Genomic DNA, 22905 nt, shown 5'->3' with positions numbered 1-22905 from the left:
ATATAGCCAGGTCCTTATATTGTTTGAGATTTCAGACCTCTTACGATGAGTCCGAAAGGTTGAGGAAAGAATGAGGAATGCACAATAACACTCAAAAATCTATTATGATATATTTTGGTCAATTTTAATGGTGTCATCTCTGCATCATTCCTTTAGATTTGATAAAAGTTTTCTTTTCTTTCACAAGATGGCAGTGTCAAATATATTTTTATTCTGCTAGATAACCTAATGAACAGAAAATGAATGTGATGACTTGGCGAGGATGATAAGGTGATAATAAAAAACGAACCATTATTCTTAGAGACATTTTTTAAAAATAAATACAGCTCTGGGTATAAAATGTAATAAAATCTTAAAATAATCACATCAGGTATAATAATTTGAATGAATCTTATAAGTATTTAAAATAAACTCAATAATAGATAATAACTTGTAGTAAATGGATAAGCACTTTGGATATCTATCAACAAATATGGCTGTGAATTTGGTGTACATTATAATATTTAGTAACATAAAAACTAAATACTTTGGATATTATACGATCAAGTTATTTATCTACAACACGTAAAAAAGGGAATCAATAATGGCTACTCCAATAATTATCGTTACCCTATGAAACTTAATCTCTTCAGAAATAAATTATGATTCAAAAAATGAGAAATCAAATTAAATTACCAACAAGTAAGAGCTCTAAATTTTCTTATATGGTGGATAATAATAATAATATTTACTATATATTTGGATTTCGATCACAGAAGATGGACTAAATAGTGACTCCAAGGTTTATAATAAAGGGTGACGATAATAATTGGCGATGTCACCTACTGTTATTGTTTATTAACGTTAGAAATGTACAAAATTCAGGCGTACGTAATACAACAATTTAATTTTATTATTATTCTTCAAGCTACTTTAATTTTGTTTACAATGTATGAAATGAAGGACCCATAATAGAATAGTATCACCATTCATGTTATAAGTTTTGAGATAAATCAAATTTGATTAATGCAGTTTTTTCTTTACAAATAAATAGCTTAGAGGCGATTCTCATAGATGGCAAACTCAATTTTATCAATTTTAATCATAAAAGAGGTTGATATTATTTTATTCCATATCCTTCAAATTGAAACTGATGTAGGTAGTTAAAAAGTATGACCAAAAAAATAGTGAGTTTTATTTTTCCTGTATCATTTTTCCACCTAAAGAAATTACTTAAACTCCCTTTAAAAGAACTGTTTTGTTACTTTGTAACCGCCATGTTACAGAAAGTCTTCAAATAAATGACCGTACTTTGCGTCATCATGAATATACTGATATTTATGTAACGTGTATACTAAACTTTTGTACATAATAGCATGACCGTGGTTTCTGATTACATCAGGTTCAATTATTATAACTATGCACCAATATTACAAACGAAAGCCTACTAATATCAATAGCCAAATTATATTACGTTCTGTAAGCATGTGCGAAATCCGAAATATAACAAATTACGACATCGAAAGTTAAGAATGTTAAATTATAACTGTATTTTTTTTTACTAAATTATAAACATAAAATACACCACTCTACATTATTAATCGATAGGAAACTTGAGACGCTTTAGTTATTTAGCACAGGACACAAGATTGTTTGTGTTGTGGCTTGTCATTTTTTAATACATTTATTTTATTTATGTGTTTATTAGCTGCTTATGATTGTATGGATTATAATAATTGGATGATTTTAAGCATAAGGAAGCACAAACAACAAAAACTTCATCAACCATACCTAAATTAAATTAGCAAAAAAAAATGATTATTTCTTTATTCTTAGTTATGTTATACATTTCAGTCTCTTAAAAATAGATGTCTATTTTACATTCATTTGTAACATACTAAAATATCAATAATTATAAAATTATGTCGAACCTATGAATAAAATTAATTAGATAGAAAATGCCGAGTTTTCTAAAGCATTTCTTTTATGTATATTAATCTGTAAGTCAGCGGTAAAAGATCAGGTGTCACATATTAGAAATTGTTCAGGAGAGAATAAAAAGTAAAAAAATGCAACTGTTGGTACATACTCAAAAGTTAAATTCATATGCTTTTTTCTTTGTCTTATTATTCTATTTATTGTGTGTTACGCAACATCTTAAGTGGGCGAAGTCGATGCGAACGCAATTGCGACGCGGTTTGAAGCGATATCAAGTAATACAATGCGAAGCGGCAACGCTGTCCAACGTTGCCAGTACCTATCACTAGTCGGCCGGTCGGGATTGCACATTCATCATGAACGGACGCAAGGGCTTTTTATTTGAAAACTCATATATATTAAATACACTTAATTAATTATTATGTTTTAAATGTTTTCGATATAATATGCGTTAATTATGCATCTATAGATATAATGCATCATGACAGCCGCGCAAGCGAGAGAAAATTTTGACAACATCCTATACAACGAAATGTAAATTAAATAATAAAAGTAATTACTTGTAGAATCACTTATTTCTCTCTTCTCCCATTCACGGTGAGATAATAGACAATTATGATATCTTTTGCTTCTTTTGTCCCACAATGTAGAACGTTCTTGAATGGAACTGATTAAAATTTCTACATCTGACATGATGAATGTATGATAAACGTCACTTTCACAGCGTCCAGTTCGCGCAAAAACCGATCAACTGATCGCGTCGCTGAAGCCCCGTCCCGCTTCGCAATGCTCGCCGGGTATTATCTGCACGTAGGCCACTACAGGTAGCCTCGACTGTTTGATATTATCCTGCCGCACCGCGTTGCATTTCATTCACATCAACCTTGCCCACGTAAGACGCCCAGTTACAAATTTTATATTTAATATTTTTACATAATAAATATGAACTTCAGAACTTCTAAAGGAACTTTGGACACCCGACTTTATACAATTACTTAACTTTGTCATTTTTTAATGCGGGGCATCCACTTTTCTACAATATGTAGACATGATAAAGTTCATAAAATTAACAGACACTAAAAAAATAGACATCCAACCTTTTACCTCTAATGTACAGATTTAAAGCATTTGTATTTTTTATTCTTCAAATGTTTTAAAACTACATTTTGACTTTTTAGTCGGCAATTACATATCGACATAAAAACAATAAACTCAATAATTATTTTTTATACTTGGCGATTATCAAGTCTCCAAAATATAAGTAGAAAAAAGTAAATCAAACTGAATATGTAGTTGAAAGTTATGAAGTTTATCAATTATACTCGCAAATTATTATGAAATCAACAAATTTTAATACACATATTATTTGGTAAGCGTTATCGTAAAAAAGTTCAGCCTTTTTTGTAAAAATATCACTTTATGTTTGAAGAGTTTTGTAACATTAGGTGATTTGTTTTTGTTTAATTGCAATTTCGAAGAAGCATCAGATACCACTTGCTAAGCTACTGACAAAAACATCAAAATTCTATAATATATGTTAAATTATGTACTACGATGAAGATTTACTACAACGCTATGAATTATAATATTGATTCGGTACCTTCTTTCACAGGTGTTTTTGTTTCGTTGGCATCCTTTCAGTGGCCCATTAATTGACTTGCAATAATGTTCCACAGACATTAGTCTCCTCTCATTGGCGCGGATTAGTATTAAAGCATTATTTTTCATTTTAATGGTTGAGAATATTTTGTAGTTCTTTTCAATAAAATGAAGGTCTTATTAAACTAGGTGTGATTTTTTTCTTTATGTAGGTAGGTAATGTGAATAGTCTGTAGATGAATGCTTATGGTTTCAATTATAAAGAGATTCAGATATGTTTATAAATGAAATCCAGAATTTTTCTTCATTTCATAATTCTTACAAACGCATTGTTTATTTACTTCAGTCAGAAAGTTTAAGCGTTATTTCAGGTTGATAACAATGCAAACAGTATATTATCCATTATCTCAATGCAGTAGGTTACTGATGGCACTCCATATTAACTCATAGTCCTTAGTGTAACATAGTATTAATACACTATCCGTACTATTTATCATCCATTAATTGGTTGTTATTGCTTCAGGTAACCATTGTTGTAAACGGAATACTAGTGATATAGGTGAATGCAATATACTCACCAGTGTAGTTCATTATTGTTATAAGCATTATTCAAACATTAGAAGTATTCTGTTACCTTTTGTTTCAATCACACTTTGTTATTTACACTTTCTGAAAAATACCAAACGTTTTAATGCACACTTTGTGACACTCTGTATCAATACCAAGCGGTTTTATCCCTGGCGACAGTTATTGTTATTACAAGTGTTTGTTTGTATGTGATTGGAAATGATTTGACGGCGATTGATGGGTGATTACCGTGACATGGCGTCCAATTGCCTTCGGAGGGCGGCGGCCCTTGCCCTCTCGTCTTGTAGGGCGCGCCGCAATTGGGCCGCCTCACCGGGAGCCTGTTGCCAGCGAGAGCGCATATCTTCGAACCTGGTTCAAGCACAATAACAAATGAATAGTATTAAATACATCACACCTAAAATCAATCAACAGAATGTCACCTACCCTAACATCTACTGGGCAATAAAATATTTACATGTAATTTTATATTAATCGCACTCTCATCTCCGGACGATTACTATGGTGAATCTGCATCAGTATATGGTACACTGTGTGACAATATACAGAAGATAATGTAGGCACACACTGTATTCGCCTGGCTTTCTCTCTTTTGATGTAGGAATCAACTATCTAGTCTAATGTTTTATGTTAACAGCTCTAAACGTTTGTCTCTGTATCCTCTGGGTTTCTTTACCCAGAGTTGACAAGTAGCGCGAGGATTTTAAAACTAAGTATATTTTTTTAACTTTTTTTATCTAATAATATTATTAACATTACCATATACTGCCGCACTCAATTTTTACACTAATTTAAGAAAAAAATTAGCTGAAAACAATGTATTATTCAATGAAACATTAATGAAAATTCTTATCTTGGGAAAGAGCAAAAATTATTAACAAAGACTTGGTAGGTTAGATTTATTTTTTCATAAATGACTATCTCAATGAAACATCACAAGAGCCAATCACAAAAATAGAAAGCAGTCAAGAAGCAGCTTATTCATGTGTAATAGCGGCCATCAGTTAAATAAGTATCTCCCCCAGCAGAAAAATGTATTCCTTACAATACTTTCATTCAAACAATATGTTTTCACAATCACAAATGTATATTTATGGTGCAGCAGTAATTGGCAACTTTATCACAAATAAATACGTTAATATCTCTTTAATCTTTTAAGCATCATCATCATTAACAGTAATGACAAAAAAATAGAAGCGCAATTTAAATAATATTAATGGTGCTAAAAATATTCACTCACAAGTTTGACAGGCAAACACATTTCTTATTGAGGTGGTCGATGGTCTCTTTGGCTTCCCGCTGAGCAGTCTCCGCTTGGCGAGCCGCCTCGGCCCTCGTCGCCGTCTCTCTGGCGGCGCACGCCACTTGTGCTTCACTGTATTGTTTCCAATATTCAACAAATCCATTTCAATTTTTGTGTCATTGAAGATGATTTGAAAAAATATTAGATTCATCAGAAGAATCATTAAGTCAGATATATTTTAATTGTATAATTGACGTATTGGAATATATTTGATACAGTTTATTTGACAAATAGAATATGACAAAGCGATGAATTTAATAATAGTATCGTATTTCAAAAATATTATTGTATTTACAGGCATGTAAAATTTTTAAAACTCATTATGGTCACATAAAAATTTTGTGATATTGTTAGTTGTTAATATAAATTTGATAATGGAATAATTCAGTTGAAATAACATGATAATGCCACCGTAATTATTAATTATAACGATTTCATGCCATCGAAATGAGTACCTCATTAAATAATGCAGTTTTGATGATGTGAAATTAAATTATTGATTACATCAAGTGACAACAAGATGGATTGTTGAATTTGTTGACAATTCAACACAGACGAGATGAGTCCAAGCAGATATATAGATGGCGTCAGTCGGCGACGATATGAGGTGATGGCGGTTGATGGCATTTGGCAATGAAGTCGGGCAGATGGAGTTGTAGTGACGCGGTGGCGGTCGATATCGTTGGCCATTAGGATCAGCGGTAGCATTGAACGGCGAGCGGCGCAGGGTCAGGGAAAAAACGGTCACAAAACATTTTTAGGTGGACTACCCAGTGCAATCTAATTGATTGATTATATACATTTGTTATATTTGAAATAAAGCAGCATTAATAATTTTTATAAGTGTGATATTTAATTTTAATACCTACATTAAAGTATTGTTGCCATTCAGGCAAAAGTCTCTATAAACAGATACATAATATTGAAATGATTATTTTTGTAGTTTCTGGTTGAGTTTAGTGTTTGATATGATTTAGTGTAGTGATCTTGGTCCATTTAATGACTATATGTTTGTGAATGCATATTGAAATGTACATAAACTGCCATTTCTGCTGATAGTGACTTTTGCCTGAACAGCGGGGAATCATAATCGTATTAAAATTTACCTGGAACATAAATCGACAGTAAGTAGTAAATAAATGTGTACGTAATTGTAATAAACATTGAGCTCAGAAAATCACACCAGACTTCCAGGAACATAATATTATCATGAAGATTAATTTTTTTTTCATTTGCTTGTGGACCGACGTGGATCTTTCTCATAATAATATTATATAGGCCTACCCTAATTATTTTTTTTCCAAACTGGGACAAAATAAACAATTTGTCCATGCACTATTTTCAAAAAGAGATATTCTTTACTGTGTTAGGGATAGTATTTTACTGTATAATTGCTGAAAACTAGATAAATAAATAATATGTTAAAGACAAAGAAAAATATTTGACAACCTTGTTTTTGCATTGTCGGGCTAACAAATATGCACACAATTCATATGATATATTGTGATACCATCTATAAAAGGTTATAATCTACTCTGTTACTGCCAAAAGTTGCTAAGGTAAAGTAATTACAATTTGAAGGTTTAACACCTCTAAAATCAGGAACACAGCTAATTTCTTTGTCTGTTGTGTTGTCTGTATGGATAATTATTGTCTTATCAGATGACCTTGAATTTTTTTCCTAGCATACATATTTATAATATATAGATACATAAATCGTTATTAACTCTAAATACCTACCTAAATTATCGACTTATCAACTTTTGGCAGCAACCACAACATTATGATGATCTAGGGCTCACAAATTATTGATCTCTTGCATGTGGATCAGAAAATATGTACCTTCTATAAATCTATAACATTATAAAGTGAGACAAAATGACAAACCGGCCAGGACTTCAGGACCGATCGTCAAATTGGGATAATGCCGATCAAATCGAGACGTATAAGTAAACCTAATAATAGTATATATTTTTTATGAGAAATGGTCGTTAGCCATATGCTATTGTTGTTGTACTTATATCGCTTTTGAAGCTGGGTAGGATTTTCGAACTCAATGCTGTGAGTAATATAATATGGGTGATAAAAAATCCAGTATTTTTTATGTTTCTCATCTCCTTGAATTCACAATTATCGTAGAGGCCAGATGCAGAAATGTTGCCATTAAATTTACCCAACAGAAGTGGTACACTACTAAGTAGACCTGAGAAACGCATGTGGTATGTGTCGAAACGATCAAGCATATCACACACAGATTAGCGTTGTAGGTATATTGTTTATTCATATGTAAGATAATATAATGAACTTGAATTTTGATTCAAATTCAATTAAAATAAGCACTACACTTGCTGAAAATTCTTATTGATGATTATTCTGACAGCTATCACTCATCAAAAGGCCGATTTTGACCACCTAATCTTAATAAGCAGCAGTTATATATCGGTATGTGGCATTCAATGAATGTATGCGTGTGAAACATGAACTCTCAACGTAGGATAAATCCAAAAATTACGAGTAGCGCAAGTTGGCATGGAAAGGTGCATGTTGGGCATAATGCAACCACAAAAGAATCCAATGGATAAGGAAGCAGACAAGAGTATGCGATGTGATAGTGGTCACTAATGTCAGACATGTTGCTCAGTGAGTGGACAACCGCTGGATATACATCCTCATACAGCGGTACACAAGGTCTACTAAAAGACCATAGGGATGCCCTGAAATCTGCTGGAAAGACGAACTCTTAAAATTTGAAGGATGTACGTGGCAGTGAATAACTTGGGACCGAGAAGAGTGGAGGGAACTGGGGAGCCCTGATGATGATAATATATACTAATAATAATATGACTAAGCATCTGGCCCTATAAAATTTTATCTAATAGTCAAGTTGGTCAGTTTGTGTAATAATTTATTGTTATTGGATTTTAAGACTATTCAATAGATAGGTACATAATGATGCTTGATTATTATTATACATTTTATTAATTGAGTGGGTAATTGTTTTAAAGTAGGTATATTTTTATTGCTTTTTATATATTTTGTAAAGTTTGATTAGTAGAGTGTAGGGAAATGGGATATAAAGCAATTGAGCATTCATGATTCGTTTATTTGACTTTGCAATGGTTTGATATTAATCACTCCAAAATGTCAATCGATTTAGAGTAGCATTGCTTTAAGATGTATACATGCATTGTGAATGCCCAACAATCAATAAAACAATATAGAGCAATATTACAAGTAGGTAACATAAAAAAACATCGTCAGAGAGACTCTTCAAAAATATATGAGAAATAAATTTAATGGATATAATAATATTACTATATATTATAAGATAGATGCCCCATTATGTTGATTGAGACTTTCATGATTATTTGTAACCATCGTTAGTAGTATTTGGGTTGTTACTGTGTTTTTCCTCCTTCTTCCTTTCTCGGCATTTCGGTATCATTTACATAAACGAGGAAACATTGAGGAGAAAGAACTTGGTGATAAATCAAATATGACGTTTGTATAAAGTTTGTATAATTATTTTATTGTATTGATATTAAAACTCTTATTTTTTGCTTATAAAATTTTGTATGCATTGGAAGAGTTACAATAAAATATATTGTACAAATTACTCTATTAATAAGTTCATACACAAACGCTGTTTTTTTATTGGACTACAAGCTTGTAATTTTATGATGAACAAAAACAGGGGTGAAAACCTGAAAACCAACCGCACTACCAAAGAGCCAAACATATTTGGAAAAATCAAGCATAATTAATAAGATTGAATATCAGTTGGGTTCTAAAAAGGGGCTACATTTTGGCTTAAGGCCAGAGTAAAAGAATTAAGAGTGCTAGGGCCAGAAGTATGGCGGAGGCCGGAGCACCGCTGACCGTCAAAGCCACGATCCCTGACAGACCAACGCCTGCAGATATCGGCCAGCTGAACAAATCAACAATTCAAGCTTTGTTTTATGAGGCACTTCACCCAAAACAACATATCAATAACCTTTATAGAAGACCTCAATTTTCTAGTAATTATTATGGACTCAATGATTACTTTTAATACAGTATAAAATAAATTCTTTTAGTTCAAGTCAAAATATAAAATATGTATGAAGAAAAATATTTGTTTTGACCAAGGGACGGTTATCTTTTGTTGATTGAAGAGACATATAACTGTGAGAAGCTGATATTTTTCTAAACATTAAAAAATTAAATAATTTACCGCATTCTATCTTATTGTCTTTCTTGAATATTCTAAATTTGTTTTCAAATGAAAGCACTTCTTCCGAAAACATAACTGATGTGAGATGATTTTTTTTCCCGTGGAATGGTTATCAGTCATTCATCCAAAACACTGGGTTTTTGCTCTGGACCAAACACATTGAAAAAACACATGAATTTTCTAGACACGGGGTACCAATCTGCTACCCATGACTTTATAGGAAGATCATTCACCACACTGCAGTAATTCTATGGTCGGTTGGTAATAATAAAAATGTAATACATACCTATATTATAATAAACCATTTATTTTTATTCAACAAATCATTCACAAGATATGAGAATGTACAGAGCTCGAAATGAACCGGAGCGCCGTTCCAGTTCATAAAATCCCCAAAATTATCGCTCCTTCTCGTGGAAAAAATAATTTAACCGTCTGAGCTAGATAGACCATATAACTAAAAATCTAACACACTTATTTTCGTAAAATTATCAAGCGCTCCTGTTTGTAAAATTTTCCATTTCAAGCGCTGAGAATGTAACATTCTTTAATATTGAACAGATCTACATAACTTATCGTATTTTTTTCAAAAGAATTTTTTTCCATTAGGTATTTATACATAATATTACATAATATATCCCTTTACTGCATGATTTTTTTTTTTTGAAAATTTTTTTTTTTCTTGGTGTCAAAATGCCTTGTGAATGAAGGAAAAATAATGAAAAAATTATTTTTCGAAAATTTCATTAAATTTTGTATGTTACTGCGTGGTGTCGCAGATTTACGACATTTGGAAATCTTACATTTTAGTATGACGAAATACAAAACCAAATGAAAACAATTATAAAAAACTATTGTACACACCTTATTTGATGTGTAGATATTTTTATTCAACCAATTTCAATCTTCTGTATATATTTTTTTTATTTATTGACAAATGCGGATTTTCGCGTACATACGAATTCGTCAACTGTCAAAGCAGAAATGCAGAGACTATAATGCAGAAATGCTTTATTTCTTGCAATGTCCAAACAAAATCGGTAAAGTAGGATGTTTATGGTAAAACAGTTTTCTAGGCATTGAAAAATGATATTATTTGATAATTTACACAGATGGCATTGGCTATATCGAAATAGTTTGAAATGTCGCAAATTTGCGACACTATGCACTAAAGGGATATTATCTTAGGTGTTTTCAAGTTATGAACTGTTTTGTCAAATTTTTGCTAGTTCTATTCTTTGATTATTCATGTCGCCATCATAAAATGTGATACATTATTAATGTACACATTTCCCATTGATTTATATCAACATTTAGTATTAAGAAATCCAAAATAATATGAAGATTATTATTTGATGGACAAATGCAGAGATGTCGTTAATGATGAGGTTACCCAATAATAGTAGGTAAACAAGTCGCTTGTTTTTCTCACTTCCATAGTCGCTAGTTTGAATTACGTAAGGTTAAATTCCACTTAGGCATTTAAATATGACTATGCATTTGCGCCTGTGTTTCGAGAGTCAATACGCAAATAAACAATTCTTAAAATATACACATGAAAGTTTTAACATAATGGTTATGACATGAAACAAATAAATGTTAGATAATTATTAGTATGCACCTTTGGGTGAATTGTTAATGAAATATTAGAATGAAAAGAAAATGGAATGATTCATGCCAAACGAGTATGTATAAAAATGATAAAAACAAAAATGTAATATTGAAATGATTGTGATATTAATTCTAATATTGGTGAACCCTTGATGATATAATAGAAATGAGTGAATATGACGTAGATAAGTTAATAATGTTGATGATATAATATGTATGAGAGATGACTGTATACATAATAATTTATTAGTACCTAGAATTTTCCCATAACCTGTCAGAAATAATATGATAATTTATTAATTCATAAAATGAACTTAAAATTAAACACTCTTAAAAAGATAGTATAATATACGCACTACATTTATAATAATTATAAAAAGAGTAAAAAATAAATATATAACTTGAATGAAGAATGAAATATATTACTAGACCTGAGTCTACGTTCTGCCGACACTCTTGCATCGTTAGCTTTCCTGGCTTCCGACTTCAAAGATCCGAGATCTCCTTCTCGAGCGGCCAATGAAGATTTCAGTTCTGAAATGTATAAATATGTTATCTATTAGAATCATCATATCAGCAGTTTTTGTCAATCCACTACTATTTATAGACCTCCACAATTTTTCTTCATACCTCTTGGTCAATTGTATTTCGTTGGTGTGCCACTGGGTGACAGAATTTATCCTGTTTTTGACCAATATGAGCAGCCCATTACTATTTCATTTGTTTGGCTAATTTTATCACATTACACATTCTTGTATGTTCCCTTTAACTGTCTTTTCTCTACTTATGCGTGATGTCCAACATACACCATTCCTGATTAGACCTCTCTTGGGTTCATGTTGCGTATTCTTATGTAAGCACTGGAAGTGCACATTGGTTTTAACACTTTACATTTGAGGCACATTGGGACATCTATGATATAAAAAGATAAGCTAACTTTGAACGTTTTTGTGTCAAGTTTCTCTGTCACTTTTTTCTGTCTCACTCAAAAAACGTTTCTGTCTATTTCCCGTATAACTACTTTGAGATTTGAAATTTGCTACAAATGCGATGACAATACATTCATCTAAAATTTCTGAGCAGTCCGGTACTTCATAATATAATGTTCTTAAAAAAAACTAACTTTTATATTAATCGATTTAGGTATTTAGTAATTCAGGTTCAGTAATAGATGGCCAGTAATGGTTAATACTCATGACAGTTTCTAAATAGAAATATGGGTGTCGTCAACCTACATTTTGAGATGATGGAACTAAACATTGTTTTATTTTAATGAAATCTCCTTATATGTGTGAAACATTTTTCAAAAATAACACTTTTTTTGGTAATGATCCTATAGATCTGTAACATTTACTAATATAATAGGTTTTCCATTATAGATAGAAAAGAAAAAAAACATTGGTGTCGTCGATTTACTTTTCAAGATAATGGTATTTAAACATTTCATTGCAGTCTGGTGGGGAGTCAAGGTGCAGCACCACTAGTGTGCATATAAAATACACATTATACAATGATGGCCATATTCTGATCATCAAATATGTGAATTAACAAAGCCTGTTTCATTTTAAACAGCACAAAAATTAACAATAATATTACCTGCAATGTCACTCAACAACTGCTTATCTCTTTTTTCTCTGTCTTCTTCTCCTTCTAGCATACATTCTGCCTTCATTCTTTCCAAGCATGTCTCTTTGTCATCTGTGAACAGCTCCCATTGTTTTTCTGATTGAAAAAAAAAAATGTTAACCTCGTACCTATATGTTCAATGTATCAACAGTCAGTATAACAGGGTGTTTTGTCTTCACGTAAAGCAAAATGAAGATTGATTAGTTCTGATGAAATGACTTACCCATGTCAGCTCTGTGAGCTTCCTTCAGTCTTTGAAGAGCCTCTGCATGCTCTGATCTTAATTGTCCCCGCACTAGCTCCAAAGTAGCTCGGGCAGAACACGCCTGACTACTAAGGGTAGTTTCAAGTTCTTTCACTTTTCTTTCGGATTCTTCTGTCAAACGCTCTAAAAATAGAACAAAAATACTTATTTACATATACTTAAATATAAATTTCATATTCTAATCATGATTTACCGAATCCTATAAAGAAAGGGTACACTAATAGTGTTAAGAAGACAGTAATAGCGATTCTATATTAATTTTATTATGGTTAGATTGATAGCCATAGACAAAGTTATATTATATACTCCTATATTATGTTGTGCATAATGTAAATACCAGCTATAAACAATTGTTTAAAATTGAGTGTATCCAAGAACGCACCAAGGGTGGCTGTCGCCCAGGTGCCTGCCCAAAATTGCCACCCCTTAACATTCTGAATTAAGACGGTTCTCGTGGTGTAGTGCGTAAGGCGCTGGCCTTCCACCCGAGAGTTCTGGGTTCGATCCCGGTGAGGACACAATATTTATGTGTTTCTTCTCAAAGCCTGGGTGTTTGTGATTGTTCAAAATTACTAACAACCACCTTGTACGAAAAAGCAAGGACATGGTTATTAACAATTCTAAAAAAAACAAAAACATTCTGAATTATAATGTAAAGCATCTTAAATTGATAGATATGTATCGATGGAGCACGAAAGCACAATTTATAAAATATTGAATGACATGTAAAACAATTGCAACACGGCGCTTAATTTCATTATAAAGTTCATTTTATTTAATTGAATAACATAAATAAGTACATATTTTTAAAATATTTGAATGTTATTAAAAAACATTTTAACTGCCCCCCTAAACCCTTCAACCGAAGTGTTTCGCACCCTAAACATCCTCGCTTGGCGCGCCCCTGAGTGTATCTAAAATTGTGATGATATGCTTGGGAATTTTGACAGATGTGAGCGATAACAGCATTAAATTGGCTAAAAATGAATCTGTAATGCGTTTTTTATTGCAAGAGGTTTTTGTTTGGATCCCTTTCATTATTGGAGTCTCACTCTATTTTATAAGGTTTTAAGGTTGTATAAGTTATCGAAAAAATAAGCCATACAAAATACTTTCACTAATACAAATAAAATGAAGAATTTATGTTAAGTTACAATTATTTCTTACAGTAGTTCTGTGTGGAAAAGGTTTTCGTTAATGGCCTTGGTTCTCATAACATAGGTATACAATTATACATAATGTTGTACCTACCTGTTTCACTAGCGTGAGTATCTTGCAATCTCTCGACGGCCTCAGCATACTTGATCTCTGCCTTGTCCAATATCCGTCGCATTTCCAGCAACTCCCAATCGGCTCTCGTCTTTGCTTTATCCAAAGATTCTTCAAATTGGCTCTCCTTTTTAGAGAGAGTCTTTTTGAGAACCTCAACCTGAGAGAATAAATAGAAAGTGATAAGTACTACAGGTAGTCCCATATTGGATTACATCACGGGAAATATCGCCAATTTCTTCTAGAGGAGTCTATTTTCCTATTTCTGTCTGACAAGGCCTGGCAATTTTTTATTATATATCTTTACTCCATTTGCAAAAGCATCGATCAATCGGCAACGCCTCTTGCTGCCTAGGCCCACATACAATAAAATTGTATGCACAGGAAAAACGCGCCAAATTCAAATATCTTTATTAAGTTAAGTTATAACAGGTTTTTCCATTTTTTCAATGACGTTAACATCGTATCGCGAATATTTATAGACTTTGGTCGAGCTGAAAGAAAGAGGTCGCCTACACAATGATTCAATAGTGAAGGATATGCAAACTCTTCAGCTATGCGGACATAAAAAGGAGTCACAGTCCTCAGCAAGAAAAATATTATAAAACAATAGTCAACGATTTTTCGTTTAACAAAGTAAAATCCTACAAATACCTACATGAAATGCACCTGAGTATTTATATACTTCATGTAGCGAGGTATTATAGTGTGTTTTACCTTTTCTTGAGCGTCCTTGATGGCCTTGGCATGTTGTGCACAATCCTGTTCCTTCTGTTGATGTTTGGCTTTCCATTCTTGTTCCAGTCTCTTCGCTTGCTCTTCCAAACGCGCCGCGAGCCGTTTGTCTTTTTCATCCAGTTCCTACAATCAATATAAATATTTTATAATATGTAAATGCTCCATTTTTTAACTTGTCCGCAAACAGTTGGTCTATGAAAATTCCATGTGACTTGAATACTTTTCTGCCATTTGTGAATCTGCATGATAGTTTCAGCCAAATTTCCTTAACACAAATATATGTCTTCGTACAAACTACGCGTAACCTGATGTCTAGTCCAGAGCCAGACCCACATACATTTGTTCGTAAACAAATTATACAAAAGTCTATAAATATATGTCCCAAAAGAAATGTCCGTTCAAAAAATGTTTAAACCTAGCACGTCGACACCTGAACGTTATTCCACAAGACTACAAATCGCTACTTCCAATGAAACAGTACAACATTTCCCCCTAACAAGACTGACCATACTTGCTGTAATTTTTACATAATATGTTTTAATCCGCTGTATGGAGGCTTTGCATGGAGGTCAAGGATGTATTCGGCTTTTGAACTTTGAGAAATGATGTCTCCGCCGAATCTTAGGGTTAAGTACATTGGAACGATTGTATTACGAACACTCGAAGGGTTCCGTTGCCGAAATGCGGGGACTTATCGTAACATTGCAAATACTAGTAAATTTAATAGTTTTTATATAATGTTCACCTATTCACAGATATGTAGATGTACCTAACTAGATCTGGACTAGGCTTATGGATATACATATTTTAACGTTGTCATGAGAGCGCCATGCTCGAACCAATTTCATCATTACCAATTGTTGAATTAGTAATGATGGAATAATGGATCTTTCGTTTACGACCGGTAATTAGTAATTTTCTTACCTTGGCGTGTTGCGCCCTCTGTGTGGCCAGAGCGTCCTTCTCCATATCCAAGAGTGACCGCAGTCTGGTCGTTTCCTGTTGGAGAGAGGCCTGCGACGACTGCAGCTGGGCGAGCTGAGCGGCGCCCTGACGAATGGATCGCTGCTGATCGTGGGTCGTACTCTTCAGTAGGGTCATCTGTAAGACGTAACATTAATACATTTAGGTTAATACATGGCAACATTGACAATGGAAATATGAAATTGATAGTTTTGAATTTTGAATCGCATATTCAATTCCAATTATTGACTGATGGTTCATAGATAGGAATCTCAATTGAAATACTGTTAACATGCTACAGATAGTTTACCTCTTCGAGATGTTTGTCAGCGGCTTCGCACCTCTCATCAGCAGCCTTCTGAAGTTCCTGCAGTCTTTGTTCAGCCCTGGTGCACCTGTCTCGAGCAGCTTTCTGCACGTCACGCAGTTTCCATTCACAGTCGGCCAACAGCAACTCTTCGTTCTCGGCTCCTTGACTACGGAGCCGCTCAAACTCGTCACGCCATGTTTTTTCCCGTTCATCGCGGTCTGACCGCTCGCGTGCGAGAGCCTGAAACATTATACAAAATGCACAATGTTAAATCTGTTTATAAATAGAAGGGAGAATTAAACATATTGACAAATTGCTGTGAATGATTATGTGTGTTAATTAGAAAAGATTACGATGTATATCAGCGCCGATTTTAGGTACGTAGAGGCTCGGGGCATTGACAGGTTTGGGCCTCCCTTGCGGAAATATCGCCTATCTAACAAGTTGTCAGTAATCCAGTTGCCAGGATTTTTACACACTTGCTTCTCCCTCCACCACCCGCCACGCTTTCACATCCGTTATGCAACGTTGGCGCCCTTCAAAGTTGTGCTGAAAGTGTCCCATGAACAACTTCCTTGGCGTGCAATAGAGTTTGCGGATTACTACTTTGATATAATATTGTAATACTGTCAATGAGAAAAGACCTTATAGCTCGCCGTAAAATGCCGCAAACTTTTTAAGTGTGAGAAATTTTCCCTCGTAGATAGCAAGTCGCAATGGCCAACCGGTTCAACTTAGGGTCGGACCGACTTGAGAAGCCCTTCCCTTCCAACCAACATAATATGGGGACAATCCCAAAGGATGTGATCGGCATCCTGTTGCCACATAAGCAAGTCGGAGATTCTATTAGGTTAAGTTGACAGAGCTTGGAGGCAAAACCACCGCGTCTGGTTAAGAATTGAAAAGTCCAATGGTCTGGAATCATTCTGGTTATCTCCATGCGCCACTTTATATTTTTTGAAGAAAAAAAAAACCAATGCGTTTGTCTGCCCTTGGAAGATGAGGTCCATCGCCCCTGCCATGCACGCAGCGCGGCGTCATACGCCAGATCACGGATCGCGTTTTATACACTTTCATTGATTTGAGTTATGCTTTGGTACTTTACTTAAAAATGCATCCTTTTAAGATGTTCATACAGTCGGAAGCCAACAGCGGTGGAGTGAGGTTGTACAACTTCGCTTGCGTATTCGTGTCGCATTCGCCTGGTTACTCGCGAACGTTTATAAATACGTGATACAACAAAAATAATATTGTTTGTAAATGAATTTGACAATAAACTCAACATGTGTGGTCCCATGTGATTTTGACAATCAGTGCCAGTGCTTGAGAAAAAGTGAAAAATATTTATTGTTGCACGGATAGTGCACTTTGTGCGGGGAGTGCGTCAAACGCTGTGAAGCGAGGGGTTGTCCACACTGTTTTTTGTTCACACTGTTGCGCGAATTCCAAGACCGCGTGAACGGCAAAAACAATAAAATGGAAAACACCACAATGGAAGTGAATGAAACGAAAAAAACGAAGAAGAAAAGAAACGATGATGAAGAGGAAGTGGTTGGAGAAAAAGAAGAAGAATGGCAGACGGTGACCTCTGGAAAAAAACCCAGAAGAGACTCTGGGGTCACTCCAAAGGGAAACCAAAACATCGTCATGATAGCGACGGGAAGTAAAATTCCATTAAAGCTGAAAATAGCGCAGATGCTGCATAAGGCAGGAGTAAAAGTACAGAAAATTTACAATAAAAATTTAAAGACGTACATCCAAGTAGAAGACGAAAAAGAAGCAGATAAAGTGAAACAAGCTGGAGAACTCAAAGATCTCGGTTTTGTGACCAAAGAGAATGACTCCTGCTCTTATGGAGTAATAAGAAAAGTCGATATTGATATGGACCTCCAAGAACTGCAAATGGAAATCAAAAGTGATGCAAAAGTAATCAACCTTAAGAGGTTGACAAGAAAAGGTGATACAGGAGAGCTGACAAAGACCTCGTCAGTCAGTATTAAATTTGGGGAGAAAATATTGCCGAGAACAATTTACATATATGGAGTCTCTTTTGCTGTAGAACCGTATGTATTCAGGGTTATGCAATGCTACAAATGCTGGCGATATGGGCATATCGCGAACAATTGCGGACGTACAGTAGAAACGTGCCCTAAGTGTGGTGAAAACCACAAAACCTGCGAAAAAAATGAGGAAATTACGTGCATCAATTGCAAAGGCAACCACGCGGCAAATAGCCAAAAATGCCCAAAGTGGCAAGAGGAAAAGAATTGCAAAGAAGCAATGAAAAAAATGAACATACCTTTCAAGGAAGCAAAAAAAAATATGTTAAATAATAGCTATGCTGACATATTAAAACAAAAAAAAATCGTAGGAAGAGATGAAAGCGAAACAATTCAAAAAACTAAGGAAATCAAAAAGAAAGAAGAAGCGGTGGTAGAAGCTTCAGGCTCAACAATAATAGCTACAGGTAGTAGCGTAAAGCCTACAAAAAATAAGAAAAATTCAAAAGGGAAGACAGAGGTTAACGCGATGGGAGAAATTATGAAAGTCTTGCTGAAAGGGGGAGATTGGCAGCAGATCATTAAACAACTAATAATTAAAGCAGTGGACTGGGTATGCAAACACTTCAAAGAAGGAAACTTAGGGGAAATTCTAGGGGAGGTTCTGCAGCAAAATGGATAGTAAAAAACAAATTAGGATTTTACAATGGAATGCCAGAAGTATGAAGCAAAAGAAGGATGATATAGAACTCTACTTAATAAGACAAAAAATTTCAATAGCATTAATCTCAGAGACTTGGCTGAGGTCTGAATTAGACTATCTGAAATTCAATGATTACACGATGTATAGAAAAGACAGAGGGGATGGTTACGGAGGAATAGCGATACTGGTGCATAAAACACTGGCGTCTAAAGAAAAGACCCTACAAGGCCTTCCAACTGAACTGGAGGCATGTCAAGTCGAAATCAGAGGGACACAAAAACTAAAATCAGTGACAGCAATATATTGTAAACCCAATGTTACCATTCGGAAAAACGCATGGAGCAGGCTCTTCGATCAAATGGGAGAGGGATCAATTATGGGTGGGGATTTCAATGCACACCACCCAATGTGGGATCATATACTTCGAGACGCAAGAGGAGAGGATGTCGCTGACGTATGTCTTGACTCTGACTTAGTAGCGATTAACAATGGACAAAGTACCAGGGTCGCCCCTCCAAATCAGAGAGGAGCGGCACCGGATATAACATTTATCTCCAATGAGCTGGTACTGGAAACCGATTGGAAAATAGACTCCGATACTATGGGCAGTGACCATTTACCCATTATCATCGAGTTTGTGGAAAATCAATGCCAAACAGAAATGATCCCAAGAAGAAATTACCCTAAAGCAAACTGGGAACAATATCGAGAAATCATCTCAAATGACATAGACAGACTTACAGAACCTACCAGAGATGTACAAGTAGAGTATGATAAATTGGAGGCAATATTGAATAATGGGGCAAATTCAAGCATTCCGAGACTCAAAGTATGCAGTCACCCAAACTTTAGACCAAAACCATGGTGGAACTCCGAAGTATCAAAGGCAATCGCTGAGAGAAGGCTTGCCTATACTCGCTTCAAAAAAATCAGTTCAACAGAAAACTACCTAGAACTAAAGAAAAAGCAAGCCACAACTCGAAAAGTAATCCTAAAAGCCAAAAGAGAAAGTTGGAAAGCATTTTGTGACTCCGTCAACTCGGAGACTTCCTACTCAGAAATGTGGAGAAAAATGAGTTGGATGAAGGGCAAATCGGGAAACAAATTCAAAAATCAACTGGATGAAAGCATGGCGTCACTCCTCCTTGAACAACTAGCAAGTAAAAGTGACGAAACGAAGGAAGAAATTGCAGAACAGGAAACATATAATCCTAATGATACAATGAATGAAATTCTTACAGTGGCGGAACTAAGATCAGTAACCAAAAATAAAGACACTGCCCCCGGCATGGACGAAGTTTCATATTCCATGATCGCTCAGCTGCCAGAGACCGGAAAAAATAAACTAGTGGAGATATTCAACTTAATCATGGAAACCGGAAAAGTCCCTAGGCAATGGAAGGAAACGATGATTATCCCAATCTTAAAACCAGGGCGAGACCCTACCCTAGTGTCGTCAGTCAGACCAATTGCACTCATATCATGCATGTGCAAAACGTTCAACCAGATGATTGCAAGAAGAATCGAATGGTTTGCAGAGAAAAAACAACTATTTCATCACAATACTACGGGATTCAGAAGGCAAAAGTCGACTCTGGAGAACATAGGCAACCTAGTACTAGACATCAATGCAGCACAGGTCAAAAACGAAGTAACTCTGACAACATTCCTGGACATCCAGGATGCGTATAATAATGTGCATGTGAAAGAAGTGTCAAGGGTGTTGAATGAATGGGGAATCGGTGGGAAGATCACTAAATATCTTAAGCAGTATTTAAATGAAAGAAAAATCACCATGTGCATTAATAATGAAAAGAAGAGTACGGTATGCTCTAGAGGCCTTCCGCAAGGAGACCCCCTATCCCCATTACTATTCAACATTCTTACAACTGACATATTAAAGTTAATAACAAGGGTCAACATTGTACAATATGCAGATGATTTTGCACTTTTTTGTTCGGGAAAAAGAGTAGATGAATGTCAAAGGTTAATGCAGAAGAGTCTTGACGAAATAAAATTATTATTGGAAACGCGAGGCCTCAAAGTAGCTCCCAGCAAAACTAAGGTGGTACTTTTTGCCAGAGGCAAGAGACAAAACCAGCTTAACTTAAAAATCGACGGCACTATAATAGAAAGAGTAGACACTTATAAATTTTTAGGTATGAACCTGGACTATAGACTAACGTGGAAGCATCATATTAGTCATTGCGCGAATAGCCTGACACAACCTCTGAACATACTCAAAGTACTGGCGGGAGGTGGGTGGGGCGTACACCCCATTCATATGAGAAGGTTATACACGGCACTCATTAGAAGCCGATTAGATTACGGGAGCATGTTTTACCACTCCGCTGCAGAAACTAATTCGGTGAGGCTAGATCGCATCCAGTCCAAAGCATTAAGAATATGTGGAGGATTTATCAGGACAACGCCCATTCACGTGCTACAAGCGGAACTCAGCGTACCTCCACTGAATGTCAGGAGATGGGCACTGGCTACCAAGACATGGATGAAGTGGAAATCTATAATAGATAACCCCATATTGGCAAAGGTGAAACTCCTATACGAGCTCGTTGAAAGCAATACATACTATGAGAAAAGAAAGCTCCCACTACTGGTAGGAATCCTTAAAGCCACAGAAAGTTGGGAGGTATTAAATACAAAATGCCTAGGTATGTATTCGCTGAGGAGGCCAGTTGGTACCTACGACCTCAGCTCTGTTATCCAACTAGAGGTCAAAGGAATAGACAAACCAAAACGGAGCATAGTATCCGATAAAGCAAGAGAGCGTGTCGAAAAAATGCTGACAGAGAGGTACGCAGGATGGAGCCACCTTTATACAGATGGATCCAAAGATCAGAATAGAGCAGGAGCAGCTCTTGTGATACCAGAAGTAGGTATAAACAAGAGCTGGAAGCTAAACCCAGCGATACCAATAATGACGGCGGAACTCATCGCGATAAACGAAGCAATTAAATACACTTTAAGCGATGATTTCTCGGCGCAATCCGCTGTCATTTTAACAGACTCCAAAAGCGCTTTACAACATCTTGCCGCAGCAACTCGCTCACATAACAGTAAAACCATAGCATACCACATCCTTGACCAGATCGACGCCAAGAAAAATAGAGGAGGAGATCTATGCCTTCAATGGATCCCATCGCACATGGGCATTGAGGGAAATGAAAGGGCAGATGATCTGGCAAAGGAAGCCGGCCATTCAGGGGTACCACATCAGTGGATACCAGAAAACCTGGACTGGAATGAGGCTATAAAAAAAATGTGCCATAGTATGTGGATAGATTTTCACCATAGGGCATCATTAGAAAAGGGGAAATGGAGTAAGTCAATTCTACCATCACCACGAGAGGTGCCCTGGTTTGTAGAGTCTTCTTTGACGAGGAGTGAGCTTAAGTTAATTCTGAGGCTAAGAACAGGGCACACCATGGGCAAAAGATTTGATGTCCTCATGGGAAGAAGCGAATCGCAGCTCTGCGATGAATGTCATGTTTTAGAGGACATTGTACATATAGCACTGCAATGCCCCAAATATGAAATTCACAGAGTACAGCTGCGAATTGCAGATATCTATGAGAATGTCGACGAATTGAAGGGTGTCCTGGCGGTGGGTAAGACGGAAGAGCTAGGCAAAATTGTAAAGTTATTTAACAGAATAGGAGTGAGGACCTGATCGACGGATCCCCTTCTAGAAGAGAAGAGGCGATATGACAGCGAGTCGCAGTCAAAGCCTCGGTAAAATCAAAAAAAAAAAAAAAAAAAAAGATGTTCATATTTTTTGA

The 22905-nt window shown here is 35.2% G+C and overlaps 1 protein-coding gene across 6 annotated transcripts in view; it reads right to left on the bottom strand.

Moving 5' to 3' along the window:
* The window catches only part of LOC147067210 (uncharacterized), a 74462-nt gene that overhangs the window by 9265 nt on the left and 42292 nt on the right, over window positions 1–22905 (bottom strand). For all 6 annotated transcript variants that reach the window (XR_015071503.1, XR_015071502.1, XR_015071501.1 and 3 more), the window contains exons 6-14: window positions 16403–16642; window positions 16054–16230; window positions 15109–15252; window positions 14374–14551; window positions 13081–13245; window positions 12828–12953; window positions 11663–11765; window positions 5345–5479; window positions 4333–4455 (exon numbers count right to left, since the gene is read on the bottom strand). Coding sequence is in view for 3 of the 6 variants with exons in the window: in XM_085954344.1 (XP_085810470.1) it covers window positions 4333–4455; window positions 5345–5479; window positions 11663–11765; window positions 12828–12953; window positions 13081–13245; window positions 14374–14551; window positions 15109–15252; window positions 16054–16230; window positions 16403–16642 (1391 nt within the window). In the remaining 3 variants the exon portion in view is untranslated. The remainder of the gene's footprint in view (window positions 1–4332; window positions 4456–5344; window positions 5480–11662; window positions 11766–12827; window positions 12954–13080; window positions 13246–14373; window positions 14552–15108; window positions 15253–16053; window positions 16231–16402; window positions 16643–22905) is intronic.

Source organism: Rhyacophila brunnea, unplaced genomic scaffold (assembly GCF_057557595.1).
Source record: "Rhyacophila brunnea isolate RB1 unplaced genomic scaffold, BYU_Rbru_1.0 scaffold_4, whole genome shotgun sequence".
In the NCBI taxonomy this organism is placed as follows: domain Eukaryota; kingdom Metazoa; phylum Arthropoda; class Insecta; order Trichoptera; family Rhyacophilidae; genus Rhyacophila; species Rhyacophila brunnea.
The sequence above is the reverse complement of the archived record's forward strand: the minus strand, read 5'-3'. Positions and strand labels throughout refer to the sequence as shown.